The sequence below is a fragment of the Leptodactylus fuscus genome, chromosome 4, assembly GCF_031893055.1.
Source record: "Leptodactylus fuscus isolate aLepFus1 chromosome 4, aLepFus1.hap2, whole genome shotgun sequence".
Classification (NCBI taxonomy): domain Eukaryota; kingdom Metazoa; phylum Chordata; class Amphibia; order Anura; family Leptodactylidae; genus Leptodactylus; species Leptodactylus fuscus.
The window spans coordinates 8863584-8878171 of record NC_134268.1 but is presented as its reverse complement, the minus strand read 5'-3'; the positions used below and the strand labels follow the sequence as shown (position 1 = coordinate 8878171).

The following is a 14588-nucleotide window of genomic DNA, read 5'->3' as shown; positions in this document are numbered from 1 at the left end:
GTGTCACAGCCTTGTGGGAGTTAATGTCTCGTTTCTTTTTTTTTCTCGTTCTCTTCCATCGCCCTAGTAAGGGGATTACGTCTGGCGCCGAGGCGGTTAAGGATCGGTGCCTGTGATTTGTTTTACCTTCTGTGACGTGTGACTTTCTTTCCTCCCAGTATGGTTAAGATGCCGCAGCTTCTCAGAACGTTACATTATTGCAGTCTGGTGAAGAGTTAACGTCTTATTGTATCTCTTTTTTCCTTCCTAGGTTCCTTTGAGCGGCCACCAGGGGGCGCCTGAGACAAGCAGACCAAGGCTGGATTGATTTTCCCCGAGCCTCATAAACTGCTCCTGCTCCTGCTCCACCTGTTATGTCCGAGATCTGGCCCCTGCCTGACAATTACTTTGGATTCCAGAGGAGCAGAGACCTAGGATGAGGAGCCCTGGATCCCCCCACAACTTGCTTTTCATATTGCCACTTTTCCTGCTCTCCCCGGCCGCCGCCAGCCTTGACTTGGGACTCAATTCTTGTACGACACAAGTCCAAGGGGAATTCTATGGATATTTCTCCTCTTTGTCTCTCTTCCCTTTGAACAATTCTTTGTGCGCCTGGATTATCCAGAACCCTGACCCCAGGAGATACACCCTGTACGTGAAGGTATCCAAGCCGGCGGGTATATGCGACCACCAGCAGATCCGCACCTCGCAGTTTGACTCTTTCCTGGAGTCCACACGGACGTACTTGGGGATGGAGAGTTTCGATGAGGTCTTGAAACTGTGCGACAGCTCGGTCCAGTACGCCTTCCTGCAGTCCAACAAGCAGTTCCTACAGATGCGGCAGACGCCCCCCAGGAAGGAAGACCCCCAGCTCCAATGGAAGACGTCCCAGCCGCAGGAGACGGATTTCACCCTGGAATATCTGGTCTTGGGGAACCGCAACCCCCGGAAAGCTGCCTGCCAGATGCTGTGCAAGTGGCTGGACACCTGTCTGAGCAGCAGCAGCACCTTCCACCCCTGCGGGATCATGCAGACGCCCTGCTCCTGCCATGACGGGGACGTCCAGTCCAGCAATGACCCCCCGGGGGTCACCAAGAAGAGGGGCGACTGCTACAAGGACGGGATTTACCTGGAGAACTGCATGAGCAGCGCCGGAGAGGTGCAAGGTGAGTGAGTGACGTGGGGCGGGAAAGTTTTCTGTAGGCAGTGGGGGGTTTGTCACAATGTTTTACCCGTGCAGATGTAGCGGTGCTGAGCTTGTCATTTGTATAGTGTGTAGTCATATTGCAATATGTTATTTATTGTAGAGCAAATGGATGTAGCACAGCATTCTGGTACAATGTGTTGTAATACTGCAATGTGTTATATATGATTTTACATGGACATGTACGAGGGCTGAGTTTGTCATTTGGCACAATGTGTAATGATGTTACAATAGGTTGCTAATATTTCCATATATTATTTGTAGCATTATATATCATTGTAGTGGTGCAGAGTCTGGCACAATGTGTAGTGATATTTTACATGGAGATGTAGCGGTGCTGTGTTAGTTGTCTGGCACAATGTATTATGTATTAGCTTTTCCATGTAGATATAGCAGTTCTGAGCCTGTCATCGGCCACATTGTGTAGTGGTATTACAATGTGTTTTCTGTGGTTTTACATATAAATGTAGTGCACAAGCTGAGAGGTAACAGAATATTATACAAGGTCTCATCTCACGGTATCGCGGCTAAGTTTGTAATTGAACACAAATTGTTTTCTATGCTTTTATGTACTGATGTAGCAGTGCTGAGTGTGTACTTTGGTATTATAATATCTACTTATGGATGTTGGAGAGCTGGGTTTGTCACTCGGCACCATATCTATGGTTTTATATATAAATGATATAGAACAAAATGTATTTCATACAGAAGAACTGAGGTTATCATTTAGTACATCACATCATACTATCCCAATGTATTTTTTGATATCTACTACATTACCTGTATATAGAGAGTTATCACTGTGTTATCTGTGGTGTTACATGGGACTGCCGGTGACATCTACTACATTACCTGTATATAGAGAGTTATCACTGTGTTATCTGTGGTGTTACATAGGACTGCCGGTGACATCTACTACATTACCTGTATATAGAGAGTTATCACTGTGTTATCTGTGGTGTTACATAGGACTGCCGGTGACATCTACTACATTACCTGTACTCAGAGAGTTATCACTGTGTTACCTGTGTGTTACATAGGACTGCCGGTGACATCTACTACATTACCTGTACTCAGAGAGTTATCACTGTGTTATCTGTGTGTTACATAGGACTGCCGGTGACATCTACTACATTACCTGTATATAGAGAGTTATCACTGTGTTATCTGTGGTGTTACATGGGACTGCCGGTGACATCTACTACATTACCTGTATATAGAGAGTTATCACTGTGTTATCTGTGGTGTTACATAGGACTGCCGGTGACATCTACTACATTACCTGTACTCAGAGAGTTATCACTGTGTTATCTGTGGTGTTACATAGGACTGCCGGTGACATCTACTACATTACCTGTATATAGAGAGTTATCACTGTGTTATCTGTGGTGTTACATAGGACTGCAGCAAATGCAATCCCAGAGAATTAAATGACATATTCATCTCGGATGTATCTTTAATGTACATCCACTTTCGTTCAGAATGACAAATAACCCCCTTGTGCTGTCCTGGGGTGAAATCTTCTCTGTCCATTCTGTCCATTCTCCATGGCTGTAAATCCTGAACATGAGATGCTGTCATCGTTGGGCAGGTAGTAGCGGTGGCGCTGTCACTTACTTGACTCTGTCACCCCCTGGGATTGTACATGAGGCCTCCTCACATTTTCCACTTGAAATAACAAGAAAAAGGTCTTAAGTCACAGTTGAAACAGGGAAAACACGCTGGTTGTATTCTGCTATGTAAAAGCCTTCACTGTACTGTACAGACATTAATTGAACAGTAGATTGTATTCCCCTGTCCTACAGTCGGCCTCTCCTCTCCTGACATGGCTGATAACAGATAGTAATAGATTGTATTCCCCTGTCCTACAGTCGGCCTCTCCTCTCCTGACATGGCTGATAACAGATAGTAATAGATTGTATTCCCCTGTCCTACAGTCGGCCTCTCCTCTCCTGACATGGCTGATAACAGTTAGTAATAGATTGTATTCTCCTGTCCTACAGTCGGCCTCTCCTCTCCTGACATAGCTGATAACAGATAGTAATAGATTGTATTCTCCTGTCCTACAGTCGGCCTCTCCTCTCCTGACATGGCTGATAACAGATAGTAATAGATTGTATTCCCCTGTCCTACAGTCGGCCTCTCCTCTCCTGACATGGCTGATAACAGATAGTAATAGATTGTATTCCCCTGTCCTACAGTCGGCCTCTCCTCTCCTGACATGGCTGATAACAGATAGTAATAGATTGTATTCTCCTGTCCTACAGTCGGCCTCTCCTCTCCTGACATGGCTGATAACAGATAGTAATAGATTGTATTCCCCTGTCCTACAGTCGGCCTCTCCCCTCCTGACATGGCTGATAACAGATAGTAATAGATTGTATTCTCCTGTCCTACAGTCGGCCTCTCCCCTCCTGACATGGCTGATAACAGATAGTAATAGATTGTATTCTCCTGTCCTACAGTCAGCCTCTCCTCTCCTGACATGGCTGATAACAGATAGTAATAGATTGTATTCTCCTGTCCTACAGTCGGCCTCTCCTCTCCTGACATGGCTGATAACAGATAGTAATAGATTGTATTCCCCTGTCCTACAGTCAGCCTCTCCTCTCCTGACATGGCTGATTACAGATAGTAATAGATTGTATTCTCCTGTCCTACAGTTGGCCTCTCCCCTCCTGACATGGCTGATAACAGATAGCAATAGATTGTATTCCCCTGTCCTACAGTCGGCCTCTCCTCTCCTGACATGGCTGATAACAGATAGTAATAGATTGTATTCCCCTGTCCTACAGTCGGCCTCTCCTCTCCTGACATGGCTGATAACAGATAGTAATAGATTGTATTCTCCTGTCCTACAGTCGGCCTCTCCCCTCCTGACATGGCTGATAACAGATAAAAATAGATTGTATTCTCCTGTCCTACAGTCGGCCTCTCCTCTCCTGACATGGCTGATAACAGATAGTAATAGATTGTATTCTCCTGTCCTACAGTCGGCCTCTCCTCTCATGACATGGCTGATAACAGATAGTAATAGATTGTATTCTCCTGTCCTACAGTCGGCCTCTCCTCTCCTGACATGGCTGATAACAGATAGTAATAGATTGTATTCCCCTGTCCTACAGTCGGCCTCTCCTCTCCTGACATGGCTGATGACAGATAGTAATAGATTGTATTCTCCTGTCCTACAGTCGGCCTCTCCTGACATGGCTGATAACAGATAGTAATAGATTGTATTCTCCTGTCCTACAGTCGGCCTCTCCTGACATGGCTGATGACAGATAGTAATAGATTGTATTCTCCTGTCCTACAGTCGGCCTCTCCTGACATGGCTGATAACAGATAGTAATAGATTGTATTCTCCTGTCCTACAGTCGGCCTCTCCTCTCCTGACATGGCTGATAACAGATAGTAATAGATTGTATTCCCCTGTCCTACAGTCGGCCTCTCCTCTCCTGACATGGCTGATAACAGATAGTAAAAGATTGTATTCCCCTGTCCTACAGTCGGCCTCTCCTCTCCTGACATGGCTGATAACAGATAGTAATAGATTGTATTCCCCTGTCCTACAGTCAGCCTCTCCTCTCCTGACATGGCTGATAACAGATAGTAATAGATTGTATTCCCCTGTCCTACAGTCGGCCTCTCCTCTCCTGACATGGCTGATGACAGATAGTAATAGATTGTATTCTCCTGTCCTACAGTCGGCCTCTCCCCTTCTGACATGGCTGATAACAGATTGTAAAAGATTGTATTCCCCTGTCCTACAGTCGGCCTCTCCTCTCCTGACATGGCTGATAACAGATAGTAATAGATTTTATTCTCCTGTCCTACAGTCGGCCTCTCCTCTCCTGACATGGCTGATGACAGATAGTAATAGATTGTATTCTCCTGTCCTACAGTCGGCCTCTCCTCTCCTGACATGGCTGATAAAAGATAGTAATAGATTGTATTCCCCTGTCCTACAGTCGGCCTCTCCTCTCCTGACATGGCTGATAACAGATAGTAATAGATTGTATTCCCCTGTCCTACAGTCGGTCTCTTCTCTCATGGCTGATAACAGATAGTAATAGATTGTATTCTCCTGTCCTACAGTCGGCCTCTCCCCTCCTGACATGGCTGATAACAGATAAAAATAGATTGTATTCTCCTGTCCTACAGTCGGCCTCTCCTCTCCTGACATGGCTGATAACAGATAGTAATAGATTGTATTCTCCTGTCCTACAGTCGGCCTCTCCTGACATGGCTGATAACAGATAGTAATAGATTGTATTCTCCTGTCCTACAGTCGGCCTCTCCTGACATGGCTGATAACAGATAGTAATAGATTGTATTCTCCTGTCCTACAGTCGGCCTCTCCTCTCCTGACATGGCTGATAACAGATAGTAATCGATTGTATTCCCCTGTCCTACAGTCGGCCTCTCCTCTCCTGACATGGCTGATAACAGATAGTAATAGATTGTATTCTTCTGTCCTACAGTCGGCCTCTCCTCTCCTGACATGGCTGATAACAGATAGTAATAGATTGTATTCCCCTGTCCTACAGTCGGCCTCTCCTCTCCTGACATGGCTGATAACAGATAGTAATAGATTGTATTCCCCTGTCCTACAGTCGGCCTCTCCTCTCCTGACATGGCTGATAACAGATAGTAATAGATTGTATTCCCCTGTCCTACAGTCGGCCTCTCCTCTCCTGACATGGCTGATAACAGATAGTAATAGATTGTATTCTCCGGTTTTACAGTCGGCCTCTCCTCTCCTGACATGGCTGATAACAGATAGTAATAGATTTTATTCTCCTGTCCTACAGTCGGCCTCTCCTCTCCTGACATGGCTGATGACAGATAGTAATAGATTGTATTCTCCTGTCCTACAGTCGGCCTCTCCTGACATGGCTGATAACAGATAGTAATAGATTGTATTCTCCTGTCCTACAGTCGGCCTCTCCTCTCCTGACATGGCTGATGACAGATAGTAATAGATTGTATTCTCCTGTCCTACAGTCGGCCTCTCCTGACATGGCTGATAACAGATAGTAATAGATTGTATTCTCCTGTCCTACAGTCGGCCTCTCCTCTCCTGACATGGCTGATGACAGATAGTAATAGATTGTATTCTCCTGTCCTACAGTCGGCCTCTCCTCTCCTGACATGGCTGATAACAGATAGTAATAGATTGTATTCTCCTGTCCTACAGTCGGCCTCTCCTCTCCTGACATGGCTGATAACAGATAGTAATAGATTGTATTCTCCTGTCCTACAGTCGGCCTCTCCTCTCCTGACATGGCTGATGACAGATAGTAATAGATTGTATTCTCCTGTCCTACAGTCGGCCTCTCCTCTCCTGACATGGCTGATAAAAGATAGTAATAGATTGTATTCCCCTGTCCTACAGTCGGCCTCTCCTCTCCTGACATGGCTGATAACAGATAGTAATAGATTGTATTCCCGTCCTACAGTCGGCCTCTCCTCTCCTGACATGGCTGATAACAGATAGTAATAGATTGTATTCCCCTGTCCTACAGTCGGCCTCTCCTCTCCTGACATGGCTGATAACAGATAGTAATAGATTGTATTCTCCTGTCCTACAGTCGGCCTCTCCTCTCCTGACATGGCTGATAACAGATAGTAATAGATTGTATTCCCCTGTCCTACAGTCGGCTTCTCCTCTCCTGACATGGCTGATAACAGATAGTAATAGATTGTATTCCCCTGTCCTACAGTCGGCCTCTCCTCTCCTGACATGGCTGATAACAGATAGTAATAGACTGTATCCCCCTGTCCTACAGTCGGCCTCTCCTCTCCTGACATGGCTGATAACAGATAGTAATAGATTGTATTCCCCTGTCCTACAGTCGGCCTCTCCTCTTGTGACATGGCTGATAACAGATAGTAATAGATTGTATTCCCCTGTCCTACAGTCGGCCTCTCCTCTCCTGACATGGCTGATAACAGATAGTAATAGATTGTATTCCCCTGTCCTACAGTCGGCCTCTCCTCTCCTGACATGGCTGATAACAGATAGTAATAGATTGTATTCCCGTCCTACAGTCGGCCTCTCCTCTCCTGACATGGCTGATAACAGATAGTAATAGATTGTATTCCCCTGTCCTACAGTCGGCCTCTCCTCTCCTGACATGGCTGATAACAGATAGTAATAGATTGTATTCTCCTGTCCTACAGTCGGCCTCTCCTCTCCTGACATGGCTGATAACAGATAGTAATAGATTGTATTCCCCTGTCCTACAGTCGGCTTCTCCTCTCCTGACATGGCTGATAACAGATAGTAATAGATTGTATTCCCCTGTCCTACAGTCGGCCTCTCCTCTCCTGACATGGCTGATAACAGATAGTAATAGACTGTATCCCCCTGTCCTACAGTCGGCCTCTCCTCTCCTGACATGGCTGATAACAGATAGTAATAGATTGTATTCCCCTGTCCTACAGTCGGCCTCTCCTCTTGTGACATGGCTGATAACAGATAGTAATAGATTGTATTCCCCTGTCCTACAGTCGGCCTCTCCTCTCCTGACATGGCTGATAACAGATAGTAATAGACTGTATCCCCCTGTCCTACAGTCGGCCTCTCCTCTCCTGACATGGCTGATAACAGATAGTAATAGATTGTATTCCCCTGTCCTACAGTCGGCCTCTCCCCTCCTGACATGGCTGATAACAGATAGTAATAGATTGTATTCCCTGTCCTACAGTCGGCCTCTCCTCTCCTGACATGGCTGATAACAGATAGTAATAGATTGTATTCCCCTGTCCTACAGTCGGCCTCTCCTCTCCTGACATGGCTGATAACAGATAGTAATAGATTGTATTCACCTGTCCTACAGTCGGCCTCTCCTCTCCTGACATGGCTGATAACAGATAGTAATAGATTGTATTCCCCTGTCCTACAGTCGGCCTCTCCTCTCCTGACATGGCTGATAACAGATAGTAATAGATTGTATTCTCCTGTCCTACAGTCGGCCTCTTCCAGCTTGATACCCATGTGACCTATTTGGGGAAATTCTGTGAATGGGTCTTCTAGTGTCTATGGCCAGGTCATTGGCTGCAGTTGCTCTGGTTCATCCTACACTCTTTACATGTATTCATGGTTAGTGCTCTATGTATCATGAGATGGCTCTAAGTTATGCAGTGAGCGGAATCGCAATGGTGTTGAGCGCTCGGCGTCTCCTCCAGACGTTGGATTTATCAATGCCATCAAGTGATTGAGGTTCAACCACTTTCCCTGATTGCGGAATAAGACAAGAGTTGAACAAACTTTGAGACTTGTATTTTTTAGTCTTAAATCATCTGTTGCAGCAGATTAAAAGCCGCACACAAAATTTACCAATGTGCAAGAAAACATCAGAGACTGAACTGCAAGACTGTATTATAAGTAGCTGTAAACTCCTTTTTCCTGGACTGGGGATGGATTTTACAGGAAAGATTCAATGAATAAGTAATATTTCAGAGATAAGGAATCCACTCATGGTTGTAGTTATAGGGCAAGGGTGGTAAGGGGCCCCATAAACCCTAGCCCTATCCTTGGAGAATAGTCCCTACCCCCTTTAGCTCACTGGTTATGAAAAATGAAGGAAAACACTTTTTTTTTTTTTTAATGTCTTCCCCATTTTCAATAATAATCCATATACAATAAAGCAGCAGTAACTTGTCATTGCCAGGGTTTGAAAACCCTTGTTTTTGGGTTATAAAACCAGTCTGCAGCCCTCCAGTACATGACCAATACTAAGTGGTTGGTAACTGGATTGGATCTGACTCTTCCCAGTACCCCTGATGGTGGTAGGTGCTGGGAACAGTTTGCCAATTTAGAAGCTACCACTAAATCTCACCTTAGTAATGTCAATCTGACTAATAAAACCATGATATGTTAAAAAAAAAAAAAAAACACAGATACATTAAAAATAATATATGTAATTGAAATAAAACTCCTCCACACAACAAATGTTGTCCATGTTATTAAAATGTAGAAAAAAAATTCTGCCACCAGTCAAAGTTTTAGTGGAACTGACCAAAAGAACAACAAAATAAACAAGACACCTAAGGACCTATCCTAGTCCGGTGCTGCATCCTCTCCAGCCAATGACATCTCACATGACACATCACCAGAGGTGTTACTAGAGTTCATTGGCCGGTGAATTCTAGCAATCCCTTTTGGAACCTAGAAACTTGGGTTGAGCCACCAACATTGCAACATAGTGTCTACAGGGGATAGACCAGTGCACTGCCCCCTTCCTGCACTGCCAGGCTGTGACCCAAGGCTGTAGGCCAATCCACCCAACAGCAATGGCAGACATCATGCACCATGTCTCAAAAGTTCACCTTACCATATAGCTCTAGTAATTATACGTCACTTACTTTATTCCTTTACCGGTTACTGAACCTCTGGGACGTTTTTACACATTTACATTTTTGCTCACAGTTTTTTGAAAAGTACACACGTTTTATAGCAACCGTCCAAAGAAACCGCAGAACGGCCCATCTGACAGCACAAGGCTTAACGTGAGTGAAAACAGCACATGTAATAGAACCTTAATAGACAAAGCAAGAAGGGAACATGGAGTAGTGGTGGCCTGACAGCAACTCCATTAACTATGATGACTTTGTAATTGGTAGCGGTATTACATAGTATTGATTGGAGGAGGGGGCTATGACATCTGAGGGGCCCACCTGACATGCAGGTCTTAATAAACACAGAGCCAGTAGGTTTGTAAGTGGAAACGGTGCCGTGTGAATTATGATTAATACTACACAATACAGAACCTTTTGGTCCGACCTATTTTGTTTGGGGTCCTTCAAGGATGCTAGGACCTCCAACAATTATTGACTGTGAAGAGGACCAAACAGCAAGGAATTAAAGGGGTTGCACCAGCCATTTGGGCGTCAGGTTTTAAACCTTGACCAACCTGATACTGGTTTCCTATCGTAAACAGAGTTCGGGGGATATTGTCACTCCTTAGGGAGAGACCACCAAATAGGTGGTGAGTGAGTGACAATATCCTAAGGAGTGACAATATCCCCCGAACCCTGTCTAAGCCTCTCACCTCTACCAGGTTATAGTCCTCTCTACATCGGGCTGAAGAGATCCAACCAGATCGAAACAGCTGTCCTCGATTGAGAGACTATACCTGGTATTAATCCCAGCGTCATTGCTAAACAAAGGCCTCTTGGAAGGTCGGGCATGAGGCTAAAGGGAGCAGCCATTATTGGGTTATTTCACTGGAATCCTGTCTTAAGACAGGCTTGCACATTCCAGTGAGCGCCCTCTATTGGTTTGCAACAATGAGGCAGCAACTATCTTCCTAATTACATCATGGAAGGCAGATTTGCATATTCTTCCCATAGTATCGTAAACAGAGACATTCAAGTGGTGCGTTGGTGCCATAGGCACTTTACTCAGCAGGGTGCCAGTCTGATAGCAGTGTCTACTATAGATGGAGCGCTTTACCATAGAAGCAGTGAGACTTTGGTCTTCTACAGATTGTTGTAATGGTTGATGCATTGAACAACTTCATAAGAGACCTGGACACCCCAATACTTTACTCAATGGAAGGATGCCAGACAATCTGATACTGGTGGCCAACCATAAGTGGGACTGTGGGACTCTCTGCCTCAGGATTTTGTGATAGTCGATTCATTGTATAAGTTCTTGAGGGGCCTGAACCACACCAACTCTAATCATTGGGTACAAGGTGTCAACCCCCACAGCAGATATTACTGCCCTATCAGACACCGGGTTCTTTACTGTGACAGTGTTATTGTCATCCACCTTAGTAGGAGATTTCTGCTTTCTTCTGGATCCACACAGTAGGTTCATAGGTTATATTTGGTGAAGCTTTGTCTTATTTCAACCCTATCCCATACAATCCTATATCTTCTTAGCTTTTGCTTTGTTTCTTTGTCTAGAAGGTGGTGGGGACACTATCTGTAATTCTTAAGCACCTTGCAGATTCCGGGGGCTGCTGAATTGCAGAGTAGACAGTATTCCCTCCTACTACTTCCCCTACTTGGAGTACATAGTCTTTTTGCTCCTGTAAGTTCTCCTCTAACCTTTTGAATCGCATCTTGTTTCCAACCCATTCTTGGATGATGACTTGATGGAATCTTGAAAGTTTCGTCATCTTCTGGAACCTCAACAGGATGTCCTGAAAGGTTCCTTCCCTAATTAGGTCGCCTGTAGTTGCATGATGTCATATTCTGTGCATTTTAATTATGGAGAAGGAGGATGTGAACAGAAGAACACTGGAGCTTCATAATGAGCGGGTCCTGAGAGAGCGGCCAAGACCAGGTGCCTGCAAGGGGCAATAATGGACCTCAACCCGCTTCTTAGTCATAGACATTCAGGACTGCAGCTACTCTACATTGTTCAATAGTCGATTTCCTGCTCCATAGGTTTAGACTGAGTCACATGATGTCAACAGTGACTTTTCAGCCCATTGGAGTCTACGGAAGTTGTGCCGGACAGAGCAGATTTATGCTAATTTATGCAAACAAAATTGTTCTTTACACAGGAAGAAGGTTGCATGAAGGGTACAACATGGTGACCTCAGAATTGAGGTAAAACAGCTCGATTATCCTAATGCAGCCATAGTTTTCCACTTTCATATTTGTAGGTTTGTAGTAGACCTTAATTTAGTCAGGTCAAAAGGTTTTCTGGGCCCCAACAGTGTTTTCTATACTATGGATAGGGGATAAGATGGTCTGAAGGGTACATTTCATGGTGATTTTAGGCATCAGATATCCGGTCATCTTCGGCACCTCATTCAGCAAGGGAAGCTGATTGAACACCATTAATCTTGTCCCTGGCAGCCCAGTGAGGCTTTAATGGGGTTTCCTAGCCCCATATAGAGATTTTTAAACTGATGACCTATCCACATTATAGACGACCATCAGTATTCGATGTCTGACACCCAGTCTGACAACTGCTCTGGCTGCCATCAAGCACCTGCTGTGGAAGGTGCCGGAAGCAGCCCTGCTCATATTCAAGGACCCCGAGTACCGTAGTACCCCAGAGTCGTCACTAAATAGTGGACTGTGCCTATAACTAGAATAGGAGCAGAGCTGCTTCTGGCCTAATCTACACCAGTAGCTGCGGGAATCAAGGTGTCAGACCCCCAGATTCTGATATAGAGGGTATAGGTCATTACTATATAGTCCATAGTGAGGATAGATCTTTAGTATAAAAAGCCGTTTTGGGGCTGGGAAACCCCTTTAAGCCAAACTCTTATTGGGCAGTCAGGGACCGGCTTAGAGGTTTGCAATCAGCTTCTCTTGCTGAATAGGGCGCACAAGATAACCTGAGCTCTGAGGCTTGTAATCACCCTGAATCTGCTAGTTAGGTAGTATAGTGCACGGTGTATTATTGTTGTAGTATATGTGCGTGGCGACAGCACTGTATAGCGCATGGTCATTGTATGGCGCTGCTATTTGGGCACCACATAGTATGATCAAAATAATAATAATAATAATAAGTGCAATCCATTACATCCCCTATTAGATAGCAGGTGCCCGGCGCCCTATAGTCTGGGGTTCTCGTGTCCCCCGGTGATTTATGTTCTTCTCTATTTTTACTTTTCTTTTTCTTAATGTAGCATCAAAAGGATAAAAGTAAAAAAATAAACAAAAAACTATAAATAAAGAAGAGAACAAAGTGAAGGCACAGAAGTGACTACGGGACAAGTGGCGGCCGCTTCGGGCTGATCTCTATAGTATGTCATGTCTCATCTTCTCCTGCTGCGCTCCTGTGACCCAGGATTTTGTGACAGTCTCCATCGCCCCAGGAGCGGGTCTGAGGATCCCTGACGCAGGGGGATCAGACTATTGTTATATGGGGATCCATGGACTGACTACAATGTGCCGGTCATACCCCAGGAAACTGGAGACCTGACAATTGTGGAGGAGAGCGGAGGCTATAGGGTTAATAAGACCCCCCACTACTAATAATAATAATCATATACTGTGTATATCACACTTCCTATATATACTGCTTATATCACAGTGTGTATATATGGCAGGAATATGCAAATCTGTCTCCCAAGATGTAAATAGGACGACAGTGCCTCGGTTATGCTGCCCTCTATAGGAAAACCCACATTATGCAGTAAAGGCTTCATGATGTTCAGGGTGCTTCCTATAGAGGGCAGCATAACAGAGGCACTGTCTCCCTATTTACATCTTGGGAGACAGATTTGCATATTCCTCCCATAATCCCTTGCAGTGGAGCAGCTATGGCTGTATAAGTCTCCATACTCCTAATAGGTCTCTCCATAAGGATGAATGTTATCCCCAGAATATAGTGTGTATGTAATCCTGCTAACATTATATAGTAATATATGTATATGTAAGGTATGTAATTATATAGTAATATGATATCATATCATCTAGTCTATATGACATAATGTGTATTATACAGGTGCTCGGCCCGTGTAATGAGGGGATTACAGGATCAGTTTCTAGTACACAGAGGAGATTCCCTTCACTCCTCATTATCTGCTCTACATCTAGACATCTTACTTATAGTTTCCTTAGATTTCGCTTGTAGCCGGGGGCCGACCAACAGCAACTCTGCGGCCACCGACATCTAATTGTGGCTGAATGGAGGTCCATTATAGGAGGAGGCTCTCTGGGGAACCGCGAGGTCTCTGGTACCGCAGGCTATAGGGCAGCTGTTATATCAAACTAGGTAGTAGTATTATATCATGTAGTATTTATTAGTAGTAGTAGTAGTAGTAGTAGTATCCCGGTGTATTATATGGCCGGCTGTAGAGATCTATGTATTATTATTATTATTATTATTATTATTATTTATCCCACTGCATTATATGGCCGGCTGTAGAGATCTATGTATTATAGTATTATTATTATTATTATTATTATTACTATTACTATTACCCCGCTGCATTATATGGCGGTCTGTAGAGATATCTATTATTATTATTATTATTATTATTATTATTATTATTATTATTATTATTATTATTATTATCCCGCTGCATTATATGGCGGTCTGTAGAGATATCTATTATTATTATTATTATTATTATTATTATTATTATTATTATTATTATTATTATTATTATTATTACCCCACTGCTTTATATGGCGGGTTGTAGATATATATTATTATTATTATTATTATTATTATTATTATTATTATTATTATTATTATTACTACTACCCCGGTGTATTATATGGCGGTCTGTAGAGATATCTATTATTATTATTATTATTATTATTATTACTATTATTACCCCGCTGCATTATATGGCGGTCTGTAGAGATCTATGTATTATAGTATTATTATTATTATTATTATTATTATTACTACTACTACTACCCCGGTGTATTATATGGCGGTCTGTAGAGATCTGGATGTCTTGTCGGTGTTGGCTTT

The 14588-nt window shown here is 43.9% G+C and overlaps 1 protein-coding gene across 1 annotated transcript in view; it reads left to right on the top strand.

Moving 5' to 3' along the window:
* Positions 1 to 273: 273 nt before the first annotated feature.
* Positions 274 to 14588, top strand: part of ADGRB1 (adhesion G protein-coupled receptor B1) — a 398297-nt gene continuing 383982 nt past the window's right edge. The window contains exon 1 of the mRNA XM_075270037.1: positions 274 to 1145. Coding sequence (XP_075126138.1) covers positions 416 to 1145 — 730 coding nt within the window. The 5' untranslated portion in view covers positions 274 to 415. The remainder of the gene's footprint in view (positions 1146 to 14588) is intronic.